At 37.1% G+C, this 27318-nt stretch overlaps 1 protein-coding gene across 3 annotated transcripts in view; it reads left to right on the top strand.

Annotated features, from left to right (window-relative positions):
• col28a2b (collagen, type XXVIII, alpha 2b) overlaps positions 1-27318 on the top strand; it is a 52745-nt gene that overhangs the window by 9350 nt on the left and 16077 nt on the right. Inside the window, exons 1-16 of one of the 3 annotated variants that reach the window (XM_089133746.1) lie at positions 73-228; positions 14353-14429; positions 14812-14973; positions 16867-17420; positions 19710-19730; positions 19815-19874; positions 21153-21206; positions 21289-21333; positions 21422-21448; positions 22024-22068; positions 22140-22184; positions 22260-22313; positions 25736-25804; positions 25887-25955; positions 26053-26121; positions 26676-26744. In XM_089133746.1, the coding sequence (XP_088989872.1) occupies positions 221-228; positions 14353-14429; positions 14812-14973; positions 16867-17420; positions 19710-19730; positions 19815-19874; positions 21153-21206; positions 21289-21333; positions 21422-21448; positions 22024-22068; positions 22140-22184; positions 22260-22313; positions 25736-25804; positions 25887-25955; positions 26053-26121; positions 26676-26744 (1428 nt within the window). In that variant the 5' untranslated portion in view covers positions 73-220. Of the gene's footprint in view, positions 1-72; positions 229-14352; positions 14430-14811; positions 14974-16866; positions 17421-19709; positions 19731-19814; positions 19875-21152; positions 21207-21288; positions 21334-21421; positions 21449-22023; positions 22069-22139; positions 22185-22259; positions 22314-25735; positions 25805-25886; positions 25956-26052; positions 26122-26675; positions 26745-27318 lie in introns of those variants that run through there. The other 2 variants (XM_089133745.1, XM_039649119.2) reach the window with 2 other exon arrangements.

Here is a 27318-nt window from a genome sequence, read left to right as displayed (position 1 = left end):
CCTTTGATTTTAGCGACATCTGTGGCCAATAAGTGAACTGCAGCCAGCACGTGCACGCGCAACGCACACGGTGATACTGAACGTTGACAAACTCACGGAGTTTTTTCCCTCTTCTTTGTTTGTTTAGATGTAAAAAGAAGTTGGAAATAGATCTGCCTTTGCTGTGATATACTGTTAACCTACATCCCGACTCTGTCCACACTGCTGTGCTGAGGGCGATATGAATATGTAAGTTAAATAGCTATGTTCTGCACTCTTTCCTCTCAATATCAAAATAATCACACAACAAAAATGACAGCGGTAGAAAACAGCAGTTAGGAAAGCATCTGATTGTAGCGATGTGGATATGCTTGTAGCAGCTCTGCAATTCACTAGCATCATGTCGACAGATGAGGTAGGCTAATTAAGATTAGCCTACACTTTATGTTAGCTTGATAAAGTAACCTATATTTGAGACTAGATATGGCTATTTGAGTTTATTAATCCCTCTTCTTTGCAAGTTTACATCACACAGTGGCTCTTCTGCTTATACTGAACAGTGTGTGTGGGTTTATTTGGGTTCTTTGAAAGAGTGTGTGTAAAAGTGTCTTCCTTTTGATTTTCCCAGCAAAAACTTCTCTCACATAAAAATCAGTGCAGACTTTAATAGACAAGTGATAAGTTTTGTGCTCCACAGAAAAACCATGTGGGTTTGGAACCACATGAAGTTTAGTAAATAATAACATGATCTTTAATATGACCATAATGTATGTTGGATAGTTGTTATGAACTATGACAATTCTTCCAGTATAACTGTCTTTCTCTGCCTCTCCCAGTGGATATTGGAGAAAATAGATGTCATTAATAATAACAGCTTCACTCGTCCACCCCGTGTGTGGTTCATCAGCTCCACCGTGCTCTCCTGGAGCAAGACGTCGGTTCTAGGATGTCACACAATTACCTCTTAGGTGCTCAAACAAATGGAGAGACCTGGCAAGTGACATCAAATCAACTCTGTCACAGGTGATTGAGTCCAGTCATCAAGTCTACCTGTCAGGAGAGAGAAAACACAAGAGCAGGACAGCCAGGGTTTTCCATCAGGAGATCGTAATGGACTCCTATTAATACAGAAACACTTTTTTTTCCCTGAACATTTTCAGAAGATAAAGATGGAAATATATTTCACCTGTTCTCTAGTGTATTTCACGTTTGCAAGCTTGTGGGCCATGTAGTTCCAACTTTAGCAAAACTCTGGTTTTACTTGGAGAAATGTAACAATGGTTAAGTTGAGAACCTAAAAATCAGAAAGCATTAGTTTGCATAACATTTTTATATTTTCTCAACAATTGCTTTTTTACATTTTATAATATCACTGTAAATGTTTGTTTTTTTTTAAAGTAAGTGTTCATGCTACTTTAAAATTTTAAGTTTAGTCAACTTGAAATGTGAAGTTGTATCAAGTTGTCCTAACCTGGATATTTAAGTTGACTAAACTTAAAATTTTAAGGCAGCACGAACACTTACGTATACACCGCCGCCGACTTGAGCTGCAAAGAAGCTCTGGCCGCCCTGTTAAAGGGTTAGTTCACCCAAAAATGAAAATTAAGTCATTAATTACTCACCCCCATGCTGTACCAACCCCGGAAACGAGACTTCCTTATAGATTTCCACGACGCATGCGCGAGATTTGTGATCTGCGTACACAGCTTACACTACTTCAGATCGCAAATCTCGCGCATGCGTCGTGGAAATCTATAAGGAAGTCTCGTTCTGGCCTACAAGGAAGAAAAAAATAGTCGAATAAACTCGTTATTTTTGTTTGTTTTTTCGCACAAAAAGTATTCGCGTCGCTTGATAAACATATAGTTGAGCCACGGTAGTCACTTGGGATATTTAAACATTTTCTTCATTGACTTTTTGGGCCGTCAAGAGGCAGTCCCTTAGGAGCCAATGTGGTAGTTATACAGCTCTCAAATTTAATCAAAAATATCTTCATTTGTGTTCCGAAGACGAACGAAGGTCTTACGGGGTTGGTACAGCATGGGGGTGAGTAATTAATGACTTAATTTTCATTTTTGGGTGAACTAACCCTTTAAGGACGCTTTGTTAAAAAGTACGGGGAAGCTTGTTTGACGCTTTGGCCGCTCTGACGTAGCAGTATTTTATGTTCGATCATGTGTCACAACATGAAAAAACTAGTAATACATTGACACTAGAAACCTTTTATAATGACCGCATTTTTATAAAGTTTTGGTCACATTTGGTCAAGGAATTTTTTTTATTATTATTTGCATCTAGTGCAATTGGTCAAATCGGTGTTACTGTAAGCAAATTAATTGCATTCCCGCTTAAAACGAGCATTCGCAAATATTTCCAATTAGAACCAGACCGATGTTATCGGCCGATATTAGGCATTTTCCAAACTATCGGTATCGGCAGTTATAATGGCCGATAAATTAATATTTCAAAAATAAAATAAAAATGGATGAAACACGCTTCAACCATGTCATGAGTGTTGTATAGTTTGTCCACCAGAGGGCACTCTACACCGTCCCTGTCAGCAACATTCGTGTATAACGCGCACACATCCTGTAACCTGCTGATTAGTTATCCGCGAGTGTGTTCATGGTTAGTTGGTCACAAGACATACATTACTTGAATAACAATTAAAAGAACATCCCCATCAGTTCTCTTAACTCAAATAAACATGACAAAATGTGTAACTATGTCCAGTTTTGCTGCTGTTAAATAAGCTGAAAGTGAAGCAAAATTAGCTAGTAATAATTATGTTACGTTGTTACAGTGTAGTTGACTGACTGTCCTTTTAACTTTTGACAACTTGACTGAAGTTTTTCTTTAATAGCGCGTAGGGATGGGACGGTATGAAAATTTCATATCACGATTATAGTGTCCAAAATAATCGTGATTATCAATATTATCACGGTTTTGTTAAAAATTTATGAAAGTGCTCAAAAAGAACTGTTGCTCACACTGAAAACATTTCAACAAGTTTTATAATTGAAAATCAACAAACAACAAATAAAACAAGCCTCTCTATGCAGTTTTTTAAGCAAGATTCTATTCTATGGCATTTGCTTCTTTATAATACCCGTCGTCAATAGCAACACATTATTACACGGCGCACATCCATATCACAACGGACGCGCGCTCTTGTTTCATTCAAATACAACTTGCCGTCTTGCGTCTCCGGTTTTTAATTGTGTTGCAAAAATGAAATCAGAGTTGATTTATTGCTTACAGAGTTTGATAATATTGGTGTGATATATCTTGTCTGGACGATTGTTTTACAAAATGAATTCATAAACAGGTAAGATTTAAAACATTTGCTAATCTCATTATCAATTCAATATGTTCCCGTAATTATGTGGTAAAAATAAAATCGGTTTAATACGTGATATATCTATACTTTACTATCCCTTAAAATATCACTCTTAATAATAGTCTTGTTTGAAGTTGTTCGTTCGTCTTTGGCTCAAATCCACTTGCTACGAACTTTTCTTCGCGGAAGCTTCACGTCTATTTCAAGTAAGTGACATAAAATGTTTCAACTCAAAACAACATTTCGTGCCCAATTGTTTCCCAGACGTAGTTTTGGTATTAAGGTCAAAATTAACTTGCCTTGCGTTCGGGTGATGATCACACAAGACGACTCGGCAGATTTGAAGTGTTTCTATTGCAGTGACTTTTTGTTCGGCAGACAGGGTGACCATCCTCAATCAAGTTTCCCTCAGGACTTTTGTAAAACCCAAAATATGACCACACCTCAGATTTGGTCCTCTTAAAAGGTTGAAAATCTCCTGAGCACGGTCACTGCCTTCCACCATTCCTTCTCGAATAGTAATTTAAAAAAATATTGCATACTGCGCGCCTGCGTCAGACTGGCCGACAGGATTCAGTGAGTTATTAAAATCGCGATAATCAAACACGGTTTTAATGATAATTAAATTTTAAACGATAATACTAACCGTCAGTACATTTTATCACGGTTTATCTTGAAACCGGTTATCGTCCCATCCCTAATAGCGCGTGACAGTTATAGCAATGAGACGTATCATCTCTACGTGGCCTGTTGTATTCAAAATGTATGTTTTACAATTTGCAGTATGACGTTATCCATTGCTAAATTATGGCTCATCTATAGATTAACTACTCACAAAGCTAGCTAATGCCACTATCATCAGTCTGTTCTGTTGTGACAATAAAAGAAACATGTTTCTTTTTATTTTAGTTAAAACTCATAAATAACTACAAATAACTAATGTTAGGGAAATCTGTTAATGTTTTGTTGCGTGTTTCTGAAAAAAAACAAAAAAACAAAACAAATATCGGCCGATATATCGGAATATCGGATTTTAAAACCAAAAAATATTTGTATCGTATCGGGCTTCAATCCTCAAGACAGTCAGTCAACTACACTGTAACAACATAACGTAATTTTATTACACGCTAATTCCGCTTCACTCTCGGCTTATTTAACAGCAGCAAAACTGGACATGATCACAAATTTTGTCATGCTTATTTGAGTTAGGAGACCTGATGGGGATTTTCTTTTAATTTTTATTCAAGCAATGTATGTATCGTGAGCAACTCAATGAGTGTTGCCAACAGGAACGGTGTAGAGTGCCCTCTGGTGGACAAACTATACAACACTCATGACATGGTTCAAGCGTGTTTCGTCCGTTTTTATTTTATTTTTGAAATATTCATTTATCGGCCATTATAACTGCCGTTACCGATACTTTGGAAAATGCCTGATATCGGCCGATAATATCGGCCTGCCGATATATCGGTGTGGCTCTAATAATAATTAACTATTTTTTTCGGAATAAAGCTTTAACCATCAGATGAACGATTAACTGCATGCAAGAATATTTCAATATCAATATGAATTTGGTCATTTTCTGAAATTGTATACAAATAAACTATGCATATATGCGTCGAATGTTACATGCAATAGCCTGGATGTTCATTTACTAGAAAGAAAAGCTGCATATGCAAGTGTAAAAAGACATTTTCGATTATGTAAACACTTTACATCAGTTGAACAATGTGCTACAACATTGCTAACAACAATCATATTAAAGCCTAATAAAAACCAGTATTTTTTATACCAATTTTGACAACAAACCACCAGTCAACCCGACAAGGAGACTCTGTGAGCAGACTAGAGCATGCATGCAAACAGGCCGTGAGCGCGGGAACACACATCTGATGGAGCCAAGAGGCCGTAGGACATTATCAGTGAGCTAATATTGTCAATGGCTGATGTAAATTGCAGGCCGACATAGTCAACAGACACGGATGAGTGGCTGCAGTGTGTCGGGGCCGTGACACTGACAAATGGAATATTTTTAGAGGCCTTAATCGCTGGAAATGGGGTTCTGTCTGATGGTGACATGCACACCCCTCGCTCCAGTGGCCGCAAAAAAGAAAACTGATTGTCTGGTTCGCTCACTCAATCTCACCTCCTTCAACCTTGCACCTCCTCCCTTTCCAAACACACACACACAGAGAGAGAAACACAATTGGTTTTCCCTCGCTCAACCGAAGGAAACCTGAAATGCAAAGAAACATTCATCTGATTCATTAAATAGGGAAATTAAGACGTTGTGCTGTTTTCATATTCATTCCAATCCAGAGGAAAATTGTATTGCTCAGCGATTGCCCTTACATAACTCACGAGGAATGAAAATGTACTGTTTTCCCCTTAAAATCAATAATTCTTCATATTAAATAAATAAAATGTACAGATTTTACATCTTTTATGCAAAATTTGCTTATAAAATTGGCTTGAAACAGCTGACGAAAAGCTAAATACAAGTTGATTACATTATTATCTTTGAAGTTTTATGTTTCTGTACGAATCTCATCGTATGAACGATTTCTCATGTGATCAGATTGGCTTGACTGCAATTCCACACTCACTTTTTCTTGATATTAAATTACATTTTTAAAAGAGGTGCTAGTCAAATTAGCTAGTTTTCCAAATCCATTCAATGACAATTCACAAGCTCTCAGATCAGCATTTCAGTGTTTACGTAATTGTTTGATCAGATGCATTTCGAAAGCTCTGACTTCATTTTCATGTCCAAACTGCGTGTCGAGCGACTGTCGCTTATGCCACGATGAGATAATGCGCTTTTAAACTACCGTATATATGGGATAAATGGAAATTGTGATTAATCAGAAAATACACCCATTTCTGCATCAACCTAATTAGCCATTTGGCTTCGAATAGCATGAATATTATTTCACACTGACTGAAACGCTACTCTTAATGTGTTTCACCAACTTTGTTCTTAAATCTTGCGATGTGAAGTTATGGCTAGCAAGTGCTTTTGTGCTTTATTCTTCAGAGCACTATAAGCACACGCTCAAAATGAGCACTTTTCATCTCAATGATGTCTGTGATTAGAAAAGTTGGGATTTTATGGTCTTATAGTTTCCTGTAATGATTTCGATAATGATAGCTTGTGGCCTTGAGGAGTGAATGTCAGTGTCTGGGGCCGAAATAAACCTCTCAGGTTGAGAAACGGCCTGGTGCTGGACGTGCGGGCGGAGAGACGTCCCCTTAACAGTGCTTCATCTCTGTTGTTACCGGCTGAGAGGGAGAGGGGGACCGTCCCATGTCAGGCATGAATCACTTCCAAGTGCGTCTGACCCGCTCTCTGTAGATCAATGATAATTACCAGCGTGACATGAGTACAGTTATTACTGTACAGGATCAGAGGCTGCAGGGGAATGCTGGGAGCTTGAGTTACGGCTCTCGCAGGGCCTGCACAAGTCTCGGTCAATAAGCAAGCCATTTTACTCTCTTATATGACAGCTTACAGCGGGATATACGCCTTAACGCTGGTTGGTCGTGTAAAGCCTGGCCTATTTCACCTCTGCTTCTGTCCTCACATTTTACTTGGTTTTTGCACAAAGTAGTATGAAAATTTACAGCCTGGGACAATAATTTACAGACAGGACCAGGAAGTTGTGAATGGATGGATGGATGGATGGATAGTCGAAAGGATGGGCAGATAGATAGATAGATAGATAGATAGATAGATAGATAGATAGATAGATAGATAGATAGATAGATAGATAGATAGATAGATAGATAGATAGATAGATAGATATTGATTGATTGATTTTGCTCAGGAAAGATGATCTAAATTGATCAAAAGTGACTGTTAAGACATTTATAATGTTACAAAAGTTTTCTAATCAAATTTCTAATCAATCAAATAATCCTAAGATCATAATAAATGATTATTGAGCAGCATATTATAATGATTTCTAAAGGATCATGTGACACTGAAGACTGGACTTACGTTAAATTGTAATAATATTTTACTGTTATATGTTATATTACTGTTTTACTTAATATTTGTATTTTTGATCTCATGAATGCAGCCTATATATATATATATATATATACACACACACACACACATACATATATAGGGCTGGGCAATGATTCATTGCGATTAATTGCATCCAAAATAAAAGTTTTGTGTTTAGGCTATATAATATATGTGTTTGTGTTATCTGTAAAATTATTTTGTATACAGTATATGAATACACACATATGCATATATTTAAGAAAAATGTATTATTAATATATAATTTAGTCATATATAGGGTTGAGTATCGTTCGAATTTGAACGATTCTGATTCCGATTCCGATTCCTTGTTTCGATTCCGGTTCCTAACGATTCTCGATTCCGATTCTTAGCTAACCTTGCTAACCAATGGTATTTCTGAAGGACCTTGAGAAAAGCTAAATAATATTAAAAAGGTTTGATACGACCCCTTAATGCACCTGCTTGACAAGTACAGCACCTCTCATTCGCACACACACACACACACACACACACACACACACACATCCTCTTATCCCAGTATTTTCACGCTATGTTTGGCAGCTCTCATCTTCCCTTTAATTCCGTAAGACCGCTTTCCTGTGTGTGTGTGTGTGTGTGTGTGTGAGTGTGAGCACGCGTGTTTTCAAGGATCCAGTCGTACCTGTAATCATAATCTATGACAGGAAACTTCAGAGAATCAATTAGTCCAACCCTCATCCTGCGAGCGAAGACGATTCCCCTCGACTTGAGCCGCAAACACCTTCTATCACGAGTCATTTTGCCTCCCTAACACCCGACTTCTCTTCCCTGAGCCCGGATAGGTTTGACTCTAAGCCTCTAAAAAGTTGACAACCCAAAAGCGCTTTTCCCCTTCTCGCTCTCGCCGAAGCCCTTCTCCCCTTTCAGCCTGTCGCCAAAGAAAGCTGGATTTGTTTTCCTGCGCCACCGATAGCGGAGCCCGTTATGGCATTTCATCCCCAATTAAATAAACAGTCTTTTAGAGTCGTCTAAATAGGCGAGCCTGCGGGGGAAGCCGGTGGCTCCACTCTTTCCTTTGTCCCGAGGAAAAAGAGCCTCTGAAGAGAATTCATTGTGGCCCTGTTGTTTTTAAACGCAGACAAAAGGAAACGTAAACCTGGCTCGCTCCTCTCGGCTAAAGTGGCTCCTCGGCTGGAACAAACACCTCATTCAGGGGTCAAATTTAATCCACCCCGCCTCGAGCTTTTGTATTCAGATTAGAGACTAAGGAGGATTTGCAGCGGCTCGAAGCCTCTTGTTAAAAGGCTGTGTTCCCCACTTAACTTGCAATTTACCTGTCACTTAAGCCCCGAGTGGAGATGGAGCTCACCTCTTCGGGAGAGGTTCAAGCCTTTCTCCTTCCCTCTCAATAAGTGCTTTCTCAAATGCTTACTGTACCGAGAGAGGCAGAGACCGATTAGAAGAATCAAAACCCGACCGGCTGTTTGGATGAGAAAGCACGTAACGCCGAATGAAGCCGAGAAATAAAACGGAGACTTGTCTTTACGTCCCGACAAAAGATGTAAATCCGCATGACAACACCGCCGTAATAAAGCACTTTCAATAATAATGCACTTTTGTAATGATTCCCGCCGCTAACTGTTTAACCACCGTGTGTGTGGTCTGTTGCACGCTCTTTTTGCTGGTGAATTTTTCCAAGGTACGACAGGGATAAAGTTCATACTCGCACACAGAACATGTGCTTTTTTGTTCGTTAATGCCGATCAACGTGCATTTATGTATATTGAATAATGATGGAGCTACACGATTTGTCAAAAGAAGGTTGTTTCGTTTAAAACTCATGTAAATAGGCCGTCACAGGGGTCTTGTAGTTCACAGACACTTTGGGGAAACTGTTCCTCGGCGTGGGGGAGAAATAGTGAAGATATAACACTCTCAGGCAAAAAGGTACAAAAGTTCTCACTGGGGCTGTACCTTTTCAAAAGGTACACTTTTGTACCCAAAGGCTGCATATTGGTGCCTTAGTGGTACATATTAGGACCTAAAATTTACATATTAACACCTAAAATGTACATATTAGCTCCTTAAATGTACATATTAACACTTAAAATGTACATATTAACACCTAAAATGTACTTATTAGCAGCTAAAATGTACATATTAACACCTAAAATGGACATATTAGCTCCTTAAATGTACATATTAACACCTAAAATGTACATATTAACACCTAAAATGTACATATTAGCTCCTTAAATGTACATATTAACACTTAAAATGTACATATTAACACCTAAAATGTACATATTAGCTCCTTAAATGTACTTATTAGCAGCTAAAATGTACATATTAACACCTAAAATGGACATATTAGCACATAAAATGGACATATTAGCTCCTAAAATGTACATATTAACACCTAAAATGTACATATTAGCTCCTTAAATGTACATATTAACACTAAAATGTACATATTAACACCTAAAATGTACATATTAGCTCCTTAAATGTACATATTAACACTTAAAATGTACATATTAACACCTAAAATGTACATATTAGCTCCTTAAATGTACTTATTAGCAGCTAAAATGTACATATTAACACCAAAAATGTACGTATTAACACCTGAAATGTACATATTAGCACCAAAAATGGACAAAAGTTTACCTTTTGAAAAGGTACAGCCCCAGTGACTGCTTTTGTACCTTTTTTTCTGAGAGTGTATAGGAGCAAAAAATTTGATATAGCAAGATACTTTTTTTAAAAATACAAGATATTATATTTTTGAAAGACACTTCCCAGCAAGCAATAGCCATCATCTCACCGTCTAGGTATAGACCCGATATAGTCCGCTATGAGTAACCCACTTCTAGCCAAAATAATCTTGAATTTGGATATATGCGAGATGTAAGATATTTCATCATGTAAGCAAAGTAAACAGTGATTACAAGGTCATTTCTTCACCCATTTCATTTCCTTGTTACATAGTCTATTCTTGGGCTATGGTTTAGACGTCTATGAAATATTCACTGACAGTCCAAATTTTGCTTCGTTTTAGCCTAGACATCTGTGTTTGTACAGCTATTAAACGTCTTTTATTTGTTCGCTGGGTTAAAGGCTGAAATAAAAACAATAATATTGTGAAATTACAGTCACCTTATTAAACCTCTCTCAATTTTGTCCTGTCACGCGCTAATCACGAGGGAAATACATTTTATTTCTATTTACAAAACAGATCTACATTAGCTCAAAGTCAAGCAGCGTGACTGGAAAAATCAAACCAAAAAGGAATGAAACGTGTCTCGGTTATGAGAGCGTAATGGTCTGTCCCTGTTAATCAGAAACTATTTCCATTTTTAATGGGAAAATAAGAAAAAAAGCAGTGGGGTGTGAAGCTTTCTTTAAATCTCTATGAAGAATCACTGTTTAGAAATATGGATTTTTATCGAGGAGTTCAAAATGTGCTTTCTGCCTTCTGGGTGGTGAAGATGGTGTGTGTGTGTATGTGTGTGTATGTGTGGGGGGTCCAGGTTACAAAGATGGCAATATCCGAAGTCAACATTTTTTGGTCCCCATGAGGAATACAGCTTATTAATCTTATAAATTTCATTTTTTAAAAATGTAAAAATGCAGAATTTTTTTTTTGCGATGGGTACGTTTTTTTTAGGGGTCGGGTTATTGTAAGGGGACAGTTTGTACAGTATTATAATAATTATGTCTATGGAAAGTCATGAAAACACAACGTGTGTGTGTGTGTGTGTCCCCGGACACTCTCTCGTCTCCACCCGTCTGGGGTCCCTTGGCTCCTCAGCATTGTTCTCCATGAAATGATTTTATAAATGCAGAAGGCCCTAAGGCCACAGCGGCTCGGCTCTCTTTCAGGACTGGATAATTGACTCTTTTTCCTTGATAATTCATAGCTTGCATATGCCAACTAATACATCAGCTAGAGCCCGTGGCCCCGAGACCCTCGAGGAGATCGACACGAGGCAACAACAGACAGTGAGAAATGAGTATATGAATACATCCACAAAACATCTTGATCAGTGCCTGTTGTCATCTTGTGTCGACAATATTATTAATTCACTGCTTAAAATGAGGAGAGGGAGGGGGGAAATGAATCCACCAATCAGCTGAGAGAATATGAGTGTCTGTTTTGTTGTTGGTCTTAATGAATTCATCAAAACCCGGCAGTTCCTCCCCTATTCTTTAACACGGCCCTTTCCAGGAATGAGATTAACATTGTCAGGAGAAGAAAAAGATGTCATATGTTATTTCAAAAGGCGTGTCAGATACTCTAGTTCTCTGTATGGATTCATTTGTGTGCTCATAGAAAAATGCAGGGTTGTTTTAACCCAATTTTGGGTCAAATATGGACAAACCCAGCCATTGGGTTACATTTTTTAAATTACGTTTTTAACCCAATGTTTGAGTTTGTCCATATTTGACCCAACATTGGGTTAAAACAACCCAGGATTTTTTAGAGTGTATAATCAAAGATGGTAATTTATTTTTCCTCAATATTCCAACTTATTCCATTTTTTTCTTGTTTCACATAGTGTCCACGTTTAGGCGCTGGTTTGGAAATGCAAATAGGTCAGGTAGATGATGCTGGGAATTTGGGAATTTGGAAAGAAATGCATCAGTTCATAGCCTTCATTTGCAATAGATTCAGTGCACAGACTCACTCTCCTTGAGGTATTATTATTGTGAAACTTAGTTTTGAACAACTTTTTTACTAAATTGTAAATAATGTGATTGTGTGTGTGTGTCAAAAAATAAATAAATGTAACACGTGGTTCTGCTACCCTCTGCTGGCATAAGCATAGGCTACACTCTAAACCGTTTAAAGATAATAACAGAATTTACATTTTTCACAATTTGCATTTAAGTGAAAGGAGTCCCCAGGCCCGGGGACAGTTGCAATATGTTACAAATACAATCTATGTCACTTTAAGCAAAATGATTATTCTCAAAAATGTAAGTTGTAATAATATCACAGTGTTATTTATTCATTAGCTTTGATTAAATGACAATAATAGATTTATTTAGGGGGTAGGAGTATATAAGTTTTACTTCTTCCTATTCCTTTTCGCACATGTAATAGAAGTATGTTACGGAGGCGTATTGCATTCACTTGAAAAAAAAAAAAAACCTACTTCAGAAAAACAGAGCACATTTTTTTTTCTCATGAAAAATTAACACATTAATTCAGAAAAAACAGAGCATTTTTTTTTCTAATGAAAAAGTAACTCGTTAATTCAGAAAAACAGTAGATTTTTTTACTTCAAGTGAATGCAATACGCCTCCGTAGTATGTCAACAGCAAAGAAGTGTATATATATATATGTAATGTATATATATATATATATATATATATATTTTGCTGCTCATTTGTTTTGTTTTTTTCCTGTTTTTAAACATTGTTTTATATTTTTATATTCTTCTATTTCATGTTCGAAATAAAGATTTCAAAATTAGAATATATATATATATATATATATATATATATATATATATATATATATATATATATATATGAATAGGCCTTATGTGCAGATGTCAAATATTCAAACTGATATAAAATACAGTAGGCTTTTAGTGACATAGGAAGAATGGAACAATTTGTTATGCAATTAACTTTTATTTAGCCTATTGTCATGCAAAACTATTTTATATTATGTTTAATTATTTATGCATTGTTCATGATTGTTTTATCATGTTGCAACTGTCCCCGTTCCTGTCAGCCATGATAAAACCTCATGTGGCAGCTAGACAAGGCTACCTTGATGCATGCTAACCATACAGCTTAAAGTTAACTTATTGAATCACATCAAAAGTGAAAACAGTATGACAAAAACAAAGCTCAAGAAAATAAATACTTTCATATTTCAAAAACATTTTTTTGTCAATAAATCCTGGAGCAGCTCAGGAATCTCCTTGATTTTTCTCTGCAATCCAATTGTGCATGTGCAGTGTTGTGAGTGTCATCACTCTAGCTCGTTTCTGATTGGAGATAAATGACATGTTGCAACTGTCCCCGGTCTCCCCTATCAGTGATTTTTCAGACTTCATGCCACACTGTAAAACAAATTTATACATTTTTCTCAAGTATTTATGTAGCATTCAGATTATGGGGAAAAAACTGAGTTACTAAACTCAGTTCAATAACACTTTCCAATGGTGACTCTGTATGAAAATAATCACGCCCAGCAGCAAGAAACAGAGAAGCAGTTTCAGAAATATGTTTGTATTTGTTTTTGTAAAATAAAAACTGCTTTGGGTTGCTGAAATAACCACGTCAAGATCTGGCGACTCAAAGAGTGGCACGATGGAGAGAGTAAATCATCAGCAAATTTTTTTCAAAAGTGAACAACTCTTTTAAGCCCTGCCGTCAACATTGGCTCAAAACTGAACTTATGTTTCCGCTCAGATTCAAAGTTTTTATTGCTTTATTACTGCCTGGCATGCTTTGAACACCACATGCTCTGATGTTCCAGGGCTGTACAGTGGTGTTTCCACACAGCATGCTGACATACAGTAGCTGTATATCACTACACTTCAGGACATTAACAATCCCTGCTGGAGATCCTCCATGAATCCTTTAAGCATTTATAAGACTGTTGACGTGATTTTTGAAGTTATTACATATACAAAATCATTAAGAGATTTGACTGTGCATTCAAATAGCTGATTTAATTAGTAGTAGATCGATATGTTTTACCAAAATATACTAGATAGAAATTATTTTAAACTCCACTTGCTTTGAAGAAAAAATTAAAACAGTCTTTTTTACATTTATGCACAGCCATGCATTTTATATATTCTAATATATTAAATTATATGTAAAAATGTTTGTGGGAGGAGCTCTGGATATCAGTGTTCCTCTGGATGGCAGCAGATACATGAATGGAGCTGATGCACATTTTACACAGCAAACCCATGCGCTCTTCACACATATCCAAGGATTCTCCGTCCTTTCATATGGCAACTTTTTCTTGCTTGTGAATCTCATACAGAAGAGGCGGTGAAGTCTGTCATGAGCTTCTGATCCTCTCAAGCCGGTACTGTTCTGAAATCAGAGCTGCTTCACACAGTAAGTGCACATTTTGCTCACATTAGCTGTTTATGATTCTGTTTGGAGAGTTCAGTATGCACTCTTAGAAGAAATGGTTCTATTTAGAACCAGAAATGGTTCCATCCCCCGCTTCATGTATGGAACTCCAAAATGGTTCTATATAGAACCATTTTTTTTGGTAAAAGGTTCTATTGGCCAAGTTTGGAACCCCAGGGTTCTATATAGAACCTTTTCTTAAGTGTGTGGGTCAAAATCACGAGCATCATGAGAAAATAACTTCTGTGCTATTCCACTTTTTCATATTTAGAGTGAAAAGCCAATACTGATTGCAAACTTTGAATGTGACAACAAAACACTGTTATCTATTCTTAATATTGTCTCTCTCTCTCTCGTACTGTAGTGATGATCCGGCTGTGTGTGAGTTGGCTGGTTTTGCTGTTGGGAGTTCAGCTTGTTTTGGCTCAGCTGGAGGATCTCGATGATGATGATGATGCTGATGATGTAGAAGATAAGAGAAATGGAAGAAACAAAATCACCTCAAATGTCATCCCAAAAAATAACGGTAAATATTATTCGCCTTTCAACACCGCAAATAGCAGGCGGCTTGCAAAATAGTTTTTATGATCAAAAATCTCCTATATTTTTGGTCCAGGTGATATGAGATAATCCAGATTGATTTAACTCTGTCATGCATGGTCTGGTCCTCAACTTTTAGACATATGATATGATTTTTATTGAACATTTGAAACTGATTTAAATACTTCCAGTCTGCTCTCCTCTCCAGGGCTTCTGAATTTAATCTAAATGCTGCTCACCGTCCTGGGGCAAATTACCTCTCGGACATGTTTGTTCTTCTTCAGAAATGTGATTTACTGTAGACTAGGGTAATTTCAGACGGATCACATTTAATTTTACCTTTACATTTGTTTTTGGCTGACACTTCATGGTATTTATGTAATACCTAAACAGTTATCAAACGATTCAAGTCGAATAGGAGTCACTGGCTGTCCTTTAGTGGCAGAACGCATTATACTGCATGTGTTCACAATTCAGCATTTTTTTTTTACTTTATTCCAAGTCTCACTTAAAAAATAGCTAATCCCCCCAAAATTGTATTTGCTAAAGTTTTTTTTAAATAAATATGGCATCCCAAACCAGTACTCTGCAGTTATTATAGTGTCAGTGAAATTCTATTGTAGTTCTTGTTAAATTTGGATTTAGATTTAATGTTTATATTTGGTGTTTTCATTTCCATTTTAAAGTTTAGTCGTTTTTATTACTTATTAAAAATGTATATCTGTTTTTTTTAGTGCAGTCAAGCTATTAAAATATTTCATCGCGATTAATCGCATTAATGCCATTGTTAACTCGCAATTAATCGCACATTTTCATCTATTCTAAATGTCTCTTGATTTCTTTTTCTCACATTATTTCTTCTCATTTTGATGCATGGAAAAGTGGATCGGCTTGCTTTGTGCAATTGTTTTTTATTGAAAACAACATTGGCATATACTGTGTTCAATTTCACACTGACATTCTCACTTGGAGCAAATAATCTCTCACACAATGCAACAATGTCTATCAATAAAAGGCTGAAAAAAATACTGACGAGGTCGTGATATTGACGTGGGGGTAGAGAATTCGCATCATCTGTGTGTGTGTGTGTGTGTGTGCTTGGCAATCAAGTGGTGTTTCAGACTGGACGTGCTGCGATGATGATTGCTTAGTTCACAACGACAAGATCACTTTTGTCTTGTCAATTTACCAATTTAGCAACTTTTTAGCAAAGTAAACTTTCCATTCAGAATCTTATTGGCATCCATTTCGGCGTCTCGCGCTCGTCATCCACTCAAAACGCAACGTTAATCAACTATTTGGCCAGCTCGCAAGCTCAAAACGTGTGTGCGGCGTGCCTGTTGTTTTGTTTCCGGTCTAGCTAGTTCCGCTTGCGCTTTGGTCAACGTAGCAAACGAAACGTCCTCGCGTGGCGCAAGCCATTGAAACGAATGGGTTTCGGTCGCGTCCTGTTGCAAAAGCATGTGAAAAAACACTACAAAGTTTGCTAGTTAATTGCGCGATTAAAAAATTGACGCCATTAAAATGGGTTTGCGTTAACGCCGTTAATAACGACAGCCCTAATTTTTTTTTATTTTAGTACTTCAAGTAAACGAAAAATGTTGCCTTGGCCACTAGCTGAATTAAAATAAGATTAAGTTTTGTTTTTCTATTTCAATTAATGTTTATTAGTAATTTTTAGTTTTTGATCATCGATAACACTTGAAGAATCTTCACAGAACTCTTTTATATTCAAAAACACTCCATATTTACAGTCAAGCCCCAAATAAAAACCACGTTTGACGTCAATGTTTGAAAACGTTTTTTTACATCCATTCAGAAATAAAATGTCAAAATAACATGCTTTTTTTTTTTTTTTTTTGTTCTCTCCGTCTTTTAGATGAGGACTGTAATTTGGAACTGGCATTTTTAGTGGACAGTTCAGAAAGTGCCAAAGGCAACCATGCCCAAGAGAAACGCTTCGTTACAGATCTCGTTACTCGCATCCAGAACATCAATCTCCAAACCGGACGGGGCTTGAACTTCAGAACCGCTGTCCTTCAGTACAGCAGTCACGTGATCACCGAGCAGACCTTCAAAGATTGGAGAGGTGTGGCCACTTTCCATGACCGCATCGCGCCCATTTCCTACATAGGGCACGGTACCTACACCACCTACGCCATCACCAACCTCACCCGCATCTACCTGGAGGAGTCTGGCCCTGGCACTGTGAAGGTGGCCATTCTGCTGTACGACGGCGTGTCGCATCCCAAGAATCCCGATATTTTCTCTGCTTTAGCTGATGCCAAGAACCAAGGGATTAAATTCTTCACAGTAGGTTTCACATCCGCTGCCAACGTGGAACAGCTGCGACTACTGGCCAGCCCTCCAGCCGCCCGCTACGTGCACAACCTACAGGACAAGAGCGTCGTGGACAAGATCGTCAAAGAGATCGTGAGTTTTTGTTTTTCAATTGGATTTTTTTCGTAGTTTACATCAATCAAAATAAATGCACAGTAAATGGAGATTTCTAGTACTTTCTGGTGTTCTGGTACTTTATAGTGCTTTTAAAAAGTTTGACTCAAATATATAAAAAAAAAATCCACTGATCTGAGCTGCGGTCCGCATTTATTTTATAGCTAGCTCTGTTATGTATATTGAATGTTAGCAGTTGTGTCTATTTTTATTTCTCCTGAGGACTGTTTGAAGAAATGTCTTGTCTTGTGAGCCATGAAAGAGCAACATCTGAGCAATAAAACATCCATCAGGATTGACCAAACATGGCAGTTGAGTAAAGAGTTGTGAAAACAATAACTTGGTTCTTGGGGACCAACTTTGAAGTGTAGAAATGATGTTTCTCAGATGCTTGTAAAGGCCAAAATGAAGGATTTTTGTCTTTTGAGGGATCTTAGATTAAGAGGGGCTTGTGTTTGTGTTGCCCCACTTATCTTCATCCACACATCTGTGGTAGTACCTATGGAAAATGGGCTGTCTTATCTCTGTATCTCACCTGAGGACATGGAAAAAAGTTGATTATGAACTCCTTGAAGAGGGCATTAGGCATAATGAGTAAATGTTCCGCTTATCTCAAGTTAAAAACCCCTTAAGGAGAAGTTGCTTTGCAGTACTAGAGAAAAGTGCCACTTTATATCACGCAATTCTGACTTTATATCTCTCAATTCTGACTTTATATCTCGCAATTCTGACTTTATATCTCGCAATTGCGACTTTATATCACACAATTCTGACTTTATATCTCGCAATTCTGACTTTATATCACACAATTCTGACTTTATATCACACAATTCTGACTTTATATCTCGCAATTCTGACTTTACATCTCGCAATACGGAGAAATAAAGTCAGAATTGCAAGATGTAAACTCGCAATTGTGAGAAAAAGTCCGAATTGTGAGATAAAAAGTCGCAATTACCTTTTTATTTTTCATTCTATGGCGGAAACAAGCTTCCATAGTTTTCTTTGGTCATTTCAATAGAGTTAAATATCTGAGAACACCTCTGAAGAATCTGCTTGACCTGCAGTATTACTGGTATCAGAATAACAGTTAGCGGGTTGCAGATTTTGCAAAGGGAACATCTGTTTCTCATTGACTTTGTGCCGGGTCAGAGCTTTAGGGTGCTATGAGCAGCATGATCCTGCATGCAGTATGAATATCTAACCCAGCCTTCTGCACGCTATACTCGTGCTCTGGAATGACTGTTGATGCAGGTGCTTGTCATGGAGACAAGAAAAGCACAATTAGGTGCTTTAATCGAAGGCCAGGAGCATTCGAATCATCTTCTGAACAAGCAGCTGATTAACAGATGTAAACACAGAGGCTGAGACCAACTAAGTGTGATGTCGCTCATCGCAAACACACTTTAAGTTAAATAGGAAATGCGCCTTTCCAATGTGTCATTATGTCACCGGTGTGTGCATGCTGCTTACAATCAAGAAGAAAGGACCTGCAATTAAATTTCCTTTGTTCTCATGGTTGCCTGTGATTCTCAGATTACACCATCTGTCTATCATCACTGACTTTAAAGTTTAAACAAGATCTTTTAGCCAAGGAATGTTGTCGGAAATGTGTCTCTCTTATTAGAATTTTTTTTTTGTTGCTTTATTCTTACACATGTGCACCAATCATGCAAAATACACAGCGTCTAAGTCAAATCTGGCATGGGCAACACTTAATAATAAATGATGGTGGCATGTGAAACTTCAAGGTTTACTCTAATATATGATGGGATAGCAATAGCATTCCGTCCCTGTTTCTAAATGCGGGACATTTCTGTTTTTATGACAGTTGTTTGGGACATACACTTTGTGAGTGTCAGTGTTATTGTTCAATGGTCTCTCTTTTGAGTTGCTTGATTCTGAATTCCTATTTCTAGATGTTTTCATGACACTTCGTTCTGCGACACTTCAGAATATCAAATATCTCGGAAAAATGTGATTAGTTCAGCTTTATTCTGTAGTTCTGAGGTTGCTTCTAATGTTCAAGAACTTGCCTTGACAGCCTAGAGTGACTTGTATTACATGTTTAAGTTTAATAAAAAAAAAATAAAGGAGTTGACTAGCTGATGACAGCATATCTCAAACTGCCTGCAGACATTCACAACCCTTTCAGTTTATCTTAGATGTCTGAGACCAATAAATGCCACAATTTATGTGTTGGAAATGTCTTCCTCCTTGTGCATTTTTTCTTGTAAATTCACCTTTGTCACTTTTGTTCCCTTCTAGACTGAGGTAGCCAATGAAGTGGTAAGTGTTTATCTCACCACATTCATTTAGGACACTTATTAGTGCCATTATTGTGACTAAAGCTGTGTGTGTGTGTTCCAACAGTGTCCTCTTTCCCCAAAATGCACTTGTGAGAAAGGAGATCGAGGACCCAGTGGACCTGCTGTAAGTGCCAAACACATGCATTTAATATAAACTCAGAGATTTATATGTTTCTGTACATTTTTAATAAAGAGGAGAAACACCCACCAGATTGATTTAAAGTGGCAAGAATTTGAAGTGCTATGAAAAATGATCAAATAAATGGTTCAGCCTAATATTTCAATTCTTTAATTATTGTGATTGTGATTTAAAGTCATATCTGTAAATCTCCAAAAAGAAACATAAAGGGAAAAAAGAATTAAAACAGCATAAAATATGTCCCTATGATGGTCAAAAGTTTTTTTTTAAATATTGCATTAAAATAAATAATGGAAAAAAAATGTAGAATATTTTATTTAACAGAAATGCTTGATCGCTTTTTTAAATAAGTATGGAATTTTCATAGTTTTTAATAGGTCCAGAATGGAGCACATAAACATTAAGAAATTATTCTGTATCGACAAGTTAAATAAAAAAACATGTCTATATAGACTTAGACTGTCAACATAATGATTTGGGGCCAGTTACATAAACATAGCCATTATGTTGAGACTGTGTCTAAAAGGGATAGTTCACTTTGAAATTAATTTTTGGTATGTTTTATCTTACCTCAAGGGCATCCAAGATGTAGGGGTCTTTGTTTCCACAGTATTTTCAATTTTGATGTTTTTAGGTCAAACCGTTCTTGTCTGTCAGTCATATAATGGAGGTCTATGGTCACCACCTCAAAGAGCATGCACAGAGAAGTCCAAATTAAACATGATTTAATGACTCGTAAATGTAAGTACACATTGATGGCCTAAGACACCAAACGAGCGGTTTGTGTGAGAAAACGAACAGTATTTATATTGTTTTTACCTCTTGTAATCACAGCCACGTCCAAGTGATCTGAGAGCGCGGGCGCTTCGGTCTGCACAAGCGCCGGAAAACGCAGTGAACGCACATGACGTCATGCCCAGTCCCAAATCCATCCCGAATCCCTCTTTATTTTACTGTACAGGGTTATAGAGGCAATCGCAGTGATCAGAGAAGGGCTCATTCAGCCCTTCAGGCGATTGTTTAAGCATGTAAGGGGTAGAAAAACTGATATTTTTGACATTAAATGTTGCATAATGCACCTTTAAGAAATAGTCTGACTGGTATCAAATTAGACCAATAAACATTTTTATGTAACCGACTAAAATAATAATAATAATAATGAACAGTCTTCAAGAAAACAATTGAATGACTAACTTATACGACTAGTCTTAGCGGTTTATGCAAATCTTATGTAAGTTAACACTCTTTCTCTGAGAACCACAGGGTAAAAAGGGTCGTCCTGGAGACGATGGAAGTCCAGGAGCTAAAGGACAAAAGGTCAAAGTGGTCTTTAATCAACTCTCATATTTGTGAATTATTTACCCATGTTAGCATCTAAAATGTGTTGAACGTCCTGCAGGGAGAGGGCGGTTTCAGTGGATCTCCTGGACGAGACGGGACAGAGGTGAAACAAGGCCTAAATTCCCTCTAATTTGAGATTATTTGCTTGTGTAATTGCTCTCTCTCACCACGTGTTCTGTACTGATCATTAGGGGAAACCTGGATACAAAGGAGAAAAGGTAAAATGATGCATCACAGACGAAAATCAGCTGATATTACAAAACAAATGTATGCTAGCAATGCCGTTTCATAGGTTAGAAATCCAAGGAATGAATGAACTGATTAAGAAAATGAAATGCAAAAAAAGTCACATCAGCCAAATGCATAAGTGTAATGATAAGCTTTTAACTCTCTAAAAATAAATATACAATTGTACAATATCATTTAAACAAATGCGGAATTTAATTTGAGAAATTGTTTAAAATGTCTCATTTGTCAGTCATTTAGGATAAACATGTTTGTTATTTGAATAAATGTAAAATGTGTTAAATCTAACAAAATGACAAAAAAAACGTATTTTCCTTACCGGTCTGAAAAGCAAAACAAAGTAGTATTAGACTTGCAGAAAACAATTTATGTAGAATAAAGACCACTGCTCTGACTAGAGTCTTCATCTCATCTGAGTCTACATCATATTAAAGATATCTGTCAAACTAAATTTGTCTATAAGTTCAGAAAATTACTTGCAATACAATTTAAATGTATGCTGTGTGTGTATATACAAAGTGGTACTGACCATGAAACACATTTTTAGGGAGAGCGAGGAGAGTGTGGAACGCCAGGAGTCAAAGGAGACCGAGTGAGTGACGCTTCAGGTCATGCAAAATATCATGTAACCGTTTCATTTTGACTGAATCTGGTTCTTTTAAGGGTCCGGAGGGTGCTGTTGGTATCAGAGGAAGTCGAGGGCTGCAGGTATGTCTTTTAAACTGCATTTGTGAAAATGCAAAACAAGCATTGTTTCTATCTTACACCGTATTCAATCTGCAGGGTTTGCCCGGACCTAACGGAGACGTTGGACCAGAGGGCCTAACAGGCAAAAAAGTGAGTTGGATTTAACAATCTCAGCTTTCGAATACCTTAAAGCAGCACTTTCCAGATAGCAGGTGGAAAAGTGTATGTTGGGAATGTTTGGGACAACCCAATGCCATAATCATTCTTCCATGTTCATGCATGATGACTTAAAGGAGTAGTTCACTTTTGAAAAAACTTTTGCTGATAATTTACTCACCCCCATGTCATCCAAGATGTCCATGTCTTTCTTTCTTCAGTTGAAAAGAAATTAAGGTTTTTGATGAATATATTGCATTTTTCTCCATATAATGGACTTCAATGGGAACCAAACGGTTCAAGGTCCAAAAGACAGTGCAAACTGTTTTTTGGGCTTTAAAGGGCTTTAAATGATTCCAGACGATGAATAAGAGTCTTATCAAGAGAAACAATCACTCATTTTAAAAAAACAACAACAAAGTTTAAGTTTTATAAGCACAAATGCTCGCCTTGCTCTGTTCTGTGATGCGTGTTTGTGACTCTCCTGTTCGAAGTCGCTGATCAAAATGAACGAATCTTTTTCTGAGTCAATTTGTTCGTTTCGTTCGTTGAATGAACCAAATGACTCGGAAAAGATTCACTCATTTTGATGAACGAGTTCAAACCGGAGAGTCACGAACGCTAGGGGAGTATTTGAGCTTATAAAACTTAAACATTGTTATTTATTTATTAAATCAGCGATCGTTTCTCTTGATAAGACCCTTATTCATCGTCTGGTGTCGTTTAAAGCCCTTTGAACAGTTTGCAGTTTGCACTGAAACTGTCTTTTGGACCGTGAACCGTTTGGTTCCCATTGAAGTCCATTATATGGAGAAAAATGCTGGAATGTTTTCATCAAAAACCTTAATTTCTTTTCAACGGAAGAAAGAAAGACGTGGAAATCTTGTATGACACGGGGGTGAGTAAATTATCAGCAAAAGTTTTTATAAAAGTGAACTACTCCTTTAAATCCTGTGTATGAGCTTGTAGGGTGCTGACACGAAAAAAAAATTGACATTAAAGCATATTTTTAATTCTTACTCTCAAAAAACTCATCTAGTTCTCTGTGGTGCTGATATGCATCTGTGTGCTATAGGAGAACGCAGAGCTTAATTATTTTTCTGGAATGTTCTTTTTTCCACGTGCTGATGGCTGTCATGTTTTAGCCGAGCAACAGATTATTGTCTGGACTTGCACACACAGAGAATGCATGTGTGTGAATCAGTATTTCTGTCTTTGACAGCTTAAGGTGTTCTGCCTAATGTGTGTGAACACAGTAATTGCAGTCTTTAGCTCAATGTGTCTGACATGAGCCATGTGTCTTCAAAGACTCCCAATGCATCTGCCCAGTGACAAATGCTGGCAGATATAACAATCGTGCAATTATTTTTTATAATGTCATGGTTATTGTTATTTTTCCATTTAACAGATGCTTATATTCAAAGCAGACACATTCCCTTAAGGTTAAGTCGAGTTTAAAGCAGCACGTGTTTATTTTGGTGCCCATATTAACACAGGCTTGATGACAAGCACACTGACTTTATATTCAGCAAGTATGGCTGAATCCAGATCCGTTCCACTTTCCAGGGATCCGTTCCATGTTGATTAATTGCCATTTGGATTTAAATATGGAGGGAAAGACTAAAACATTTTCTGTGTTCATGACATGTCGTAATTACCATATTTTCGTGATACAACACGTGACGTTAACTCTAAGATGTTCTATGGCGACATTGTCAATGCCAACAGGAATCTGCAGTGGTCATGTGGTACAGTGGTCACATGGTACAAGTCAGAGCTCTCAGAAAACTCTTAGTTTAAGTTGTCTTTACGAATTCTATGAGGATGTGTACGCTTTTTATAAATTTGAATCTCGTGTTGACGTTAATAACATTATGGCGTGAACACACCTATTAACAAATTCTATACATTTTATCATATCAGCACAATAATACTTTTTTATTGCCTTTCTTTAAACATGATTATCGTATCTGCAAGATCAAGGATCGATATTTGTAATATTTTTTTAATTCGTATGTAGATAAACCAATTTCAATACATGCAATCAAACCAGATAATTGGTTGACCTAAATTGGGAATTTTCTAATTATGTTGTTAAATTTAACAGCTGACAGATATTCAACCTTAATCACTGAGACGTAAAACAAACGTAAAAAATATTTGATCGGATGTGCCTTTCGTTTACACGGCGACGGCGTTTTGGGGGCTTAAAAACGCACAAAAGTGAAACCACCCTCCAGAGTGGAAATCTTAAAAACGCTCCACCGTCGCGTTCCCGTGTAAAGGGTAAAAACGCCAAAGTCTGCTTGACAGTGAAGGTTGTACGCAGGTGCACGGACTCGTAGTTGTTGTGTTACAGTGCTCCACATCGCCACCTAGCCGCCTGGAGTGCATACTACATCGAATTTCACACACTTTTGCGTCACCATATGCACGCAGATATCCCACCCAAAATGGTCGTTCAAAACCAGTGAAATTTAAATTGATTTGATAACTCTGAGTTCATGTCATATTTTAATACCATTTTCTAAACAGTAGCGAATAAACTGTGATAATGTGAGAAATGTTGAAGGTATCTGAATAAATTTTGGTTTGACTGTATGTATATATTGAGTAAAACAATATATCTTGAGTGCCGTTGCAGTTAAATGTCAGCCTCAGCCGGTTTAATTATGTAAAAGAATCTTATATACATTTATTTTGAGATTGTATCGGGTTGTTCTGTCTAGACATACGGTAATAATTACTTTGTGCAGGTCTAAAAAAAAGAAAAACCCTTACCAGCATAAAACGAGTATTGTTTTGCTCTAAACTTGTTGTCAAGATACTGGAACTTCCCACTTTGATGCGATACCTCGATACAAAATCGACCAGTGGGAAAACTGCCATATACAGAATGCCGCCATACAGATAATTTGTCATTATCTTATACGTTTTTTAATAATTTGGGTAATTTGGCTGCAATAGCTTACACATAGAACAGGGAGGCTTTATTTGAATCGTTGGTCTAAATTTACAAAAACAAAGACACATAAACGGCCAGTAATAGAATAAATAAACAAATTGCAAGCGATAGCACAAATAAACGTAATAGAATAAAGAGACAAATAAAATAAACATGGTGTTAAGTTTTCTGTTTAAGGTTTAATTAAAGTTACAAAAGTTTTTCAGTCAAGAGCAGCAAGTGGTTTTCTCTTTGTCTCTTTGTTGGAATAATAGGCTGCTGTCACTTTAAAAGTTTCAGATATGTTTCAGACATTTCAGTATTGATATTTTTGACACAATTGCTCTGAACTATTAATCACGGTCTAATCTGGTCTTTTCAGCATGTCTGAGAGAAGTGGAGAGCATTGCGTTCGCAGATTACACTTATATTGGATCTGTTGTCGTTGTTCTGAATGGTTCTGCTTCTTCAGGGGGAGAGAGGCTTTCCTGGACCACCAGGAGTACAGGGCGAGACTGGCACTGGGCTTCCTGGACCAAAGGTTGGCCTGAATTATATTTATGTAAACCTATGATATCTGGAACCCAATGTGATCATAACACATGTGTTTTCTCAATCTGTAGGGTGATGTGGGTTTCCAAGGCAGAATGGGTCCTCCCGGGCCTCCGGGGCTTGGCGAGCCGGGTCTACCGGTAAAGATGTGCAATTTATTAATGCTCACACTAGGGGGCGCAATCGACACTGAACACAAAGCAGTGTTAAACTCTACTATCATCTTCACCTCTACAGGGGCCACAGGGGCCGCAGGGTTCGCCTGGAGAGAAGGGCCCTACAGGAGAGGGTTTACCGGGGCCAAAGGTACACACATCATTGCACACAATTTTAAGTGTTTTCATCATTTTTCTGATTCAGTGTGCATGAGTCATATCAAGGCTTTTAGGAGGTTTATTTTTTTTTTTAATGCAAGCAGTGTCTTGTGTGCATGGTTTATATCAGAGAAATGTCTGACCTTGACTCCAGTCTATATTCCCGAGTGATCCAGCAGTTTTTTCATGAAATAATGGAACATAATCAATCCTGCTGTTGTTTGACTCTGCCTGTGAAAAATGCAGGGTGTGTCAGATACTGTATATTCATGCATTTGGCAGATGCTTTTATACAAAGCGACTTAAAGTGCATTTAGTGAGTGTTACCTTGGAATCAAACTTTGGCTTTGTTATCGCTCCAGTTGAAGTGTGTTGGCACAGGGCAGAATGAGTGGTTTGTTACGGCAACCATTATTAATATATATTAACATCTTAGCAACCACGAAGCAACTACTCGGTACACTGATAGACAATTTGAACTCAGAAATTGCTGGTAAATTTCAGAAATAATTATTATTTGATGGTTTAAACATTTGTCTTTTACAGGGTGAGAGGGGTCTGGAGGGGCTGAAGGGACCCAGGGGACCAATAGGTCCTGGCATTAAAGGAGACAAGGTAAAACATATAGATGGGTTTTCAATGACACATCGATGGCATCAGTTTTATTTTTAGGTGAACTATTCCTTTAAATCACTTTCTCTCTTACGCATGGGTTTAATGTAACCTGAAGCTGCTGTATGCTAGAAGTTTAGTTTTCTTCGGAAAACACTGATGCGGATTCTCGGTATCCATCCACATTTGAAATGTTTTTAGCTCTAAAAAGTTGTTTTTTATGTATTTGTAGGGGTGGGCGATATAACTAAAATCTTATTTCATGATATGGGAAATTGTATTTCACGATAACAGTATATTTCACAATATAGTTAATATTATTTTGTTATTTAAATGCAATTTACAAACAATATGACAAATACAATATAACCAAAATAAAAATGAAACAAATTAAGTTTTTCAGGTACAATTGATGTATTTAACATGCAGTTAGAAATAGTACAGAAAATGAATAATCAAATGTAAAAATTAAACACTGCATAGTCTTCACTGTATGAATTAAATATAAATGTATTCTAATTAAAGCTACAAAAGTTATTTAATCAAGAGCAGTGAGTGATTTTCTCCTGTTTGTTGA

The sequence above is a fragment of the Pimephales promelas genome, chromosome 8 (assembly GCF_988280905.1).
Source record: "Pimephales promelas chromosome 8, fPimPro1.hap1.1, whole genome shotgun sequence".
Classification (NCBI taxonomy): domain Eukaryota; kingdom Metazoa; phylum Chordata; class Actinopteri; order Cypriniformes; family Leuciscidae; genus Pimephales; species Pimephales promelas.
This window is presented reverse-complemented; position numbering and strand designations above follow the sequence as displayed.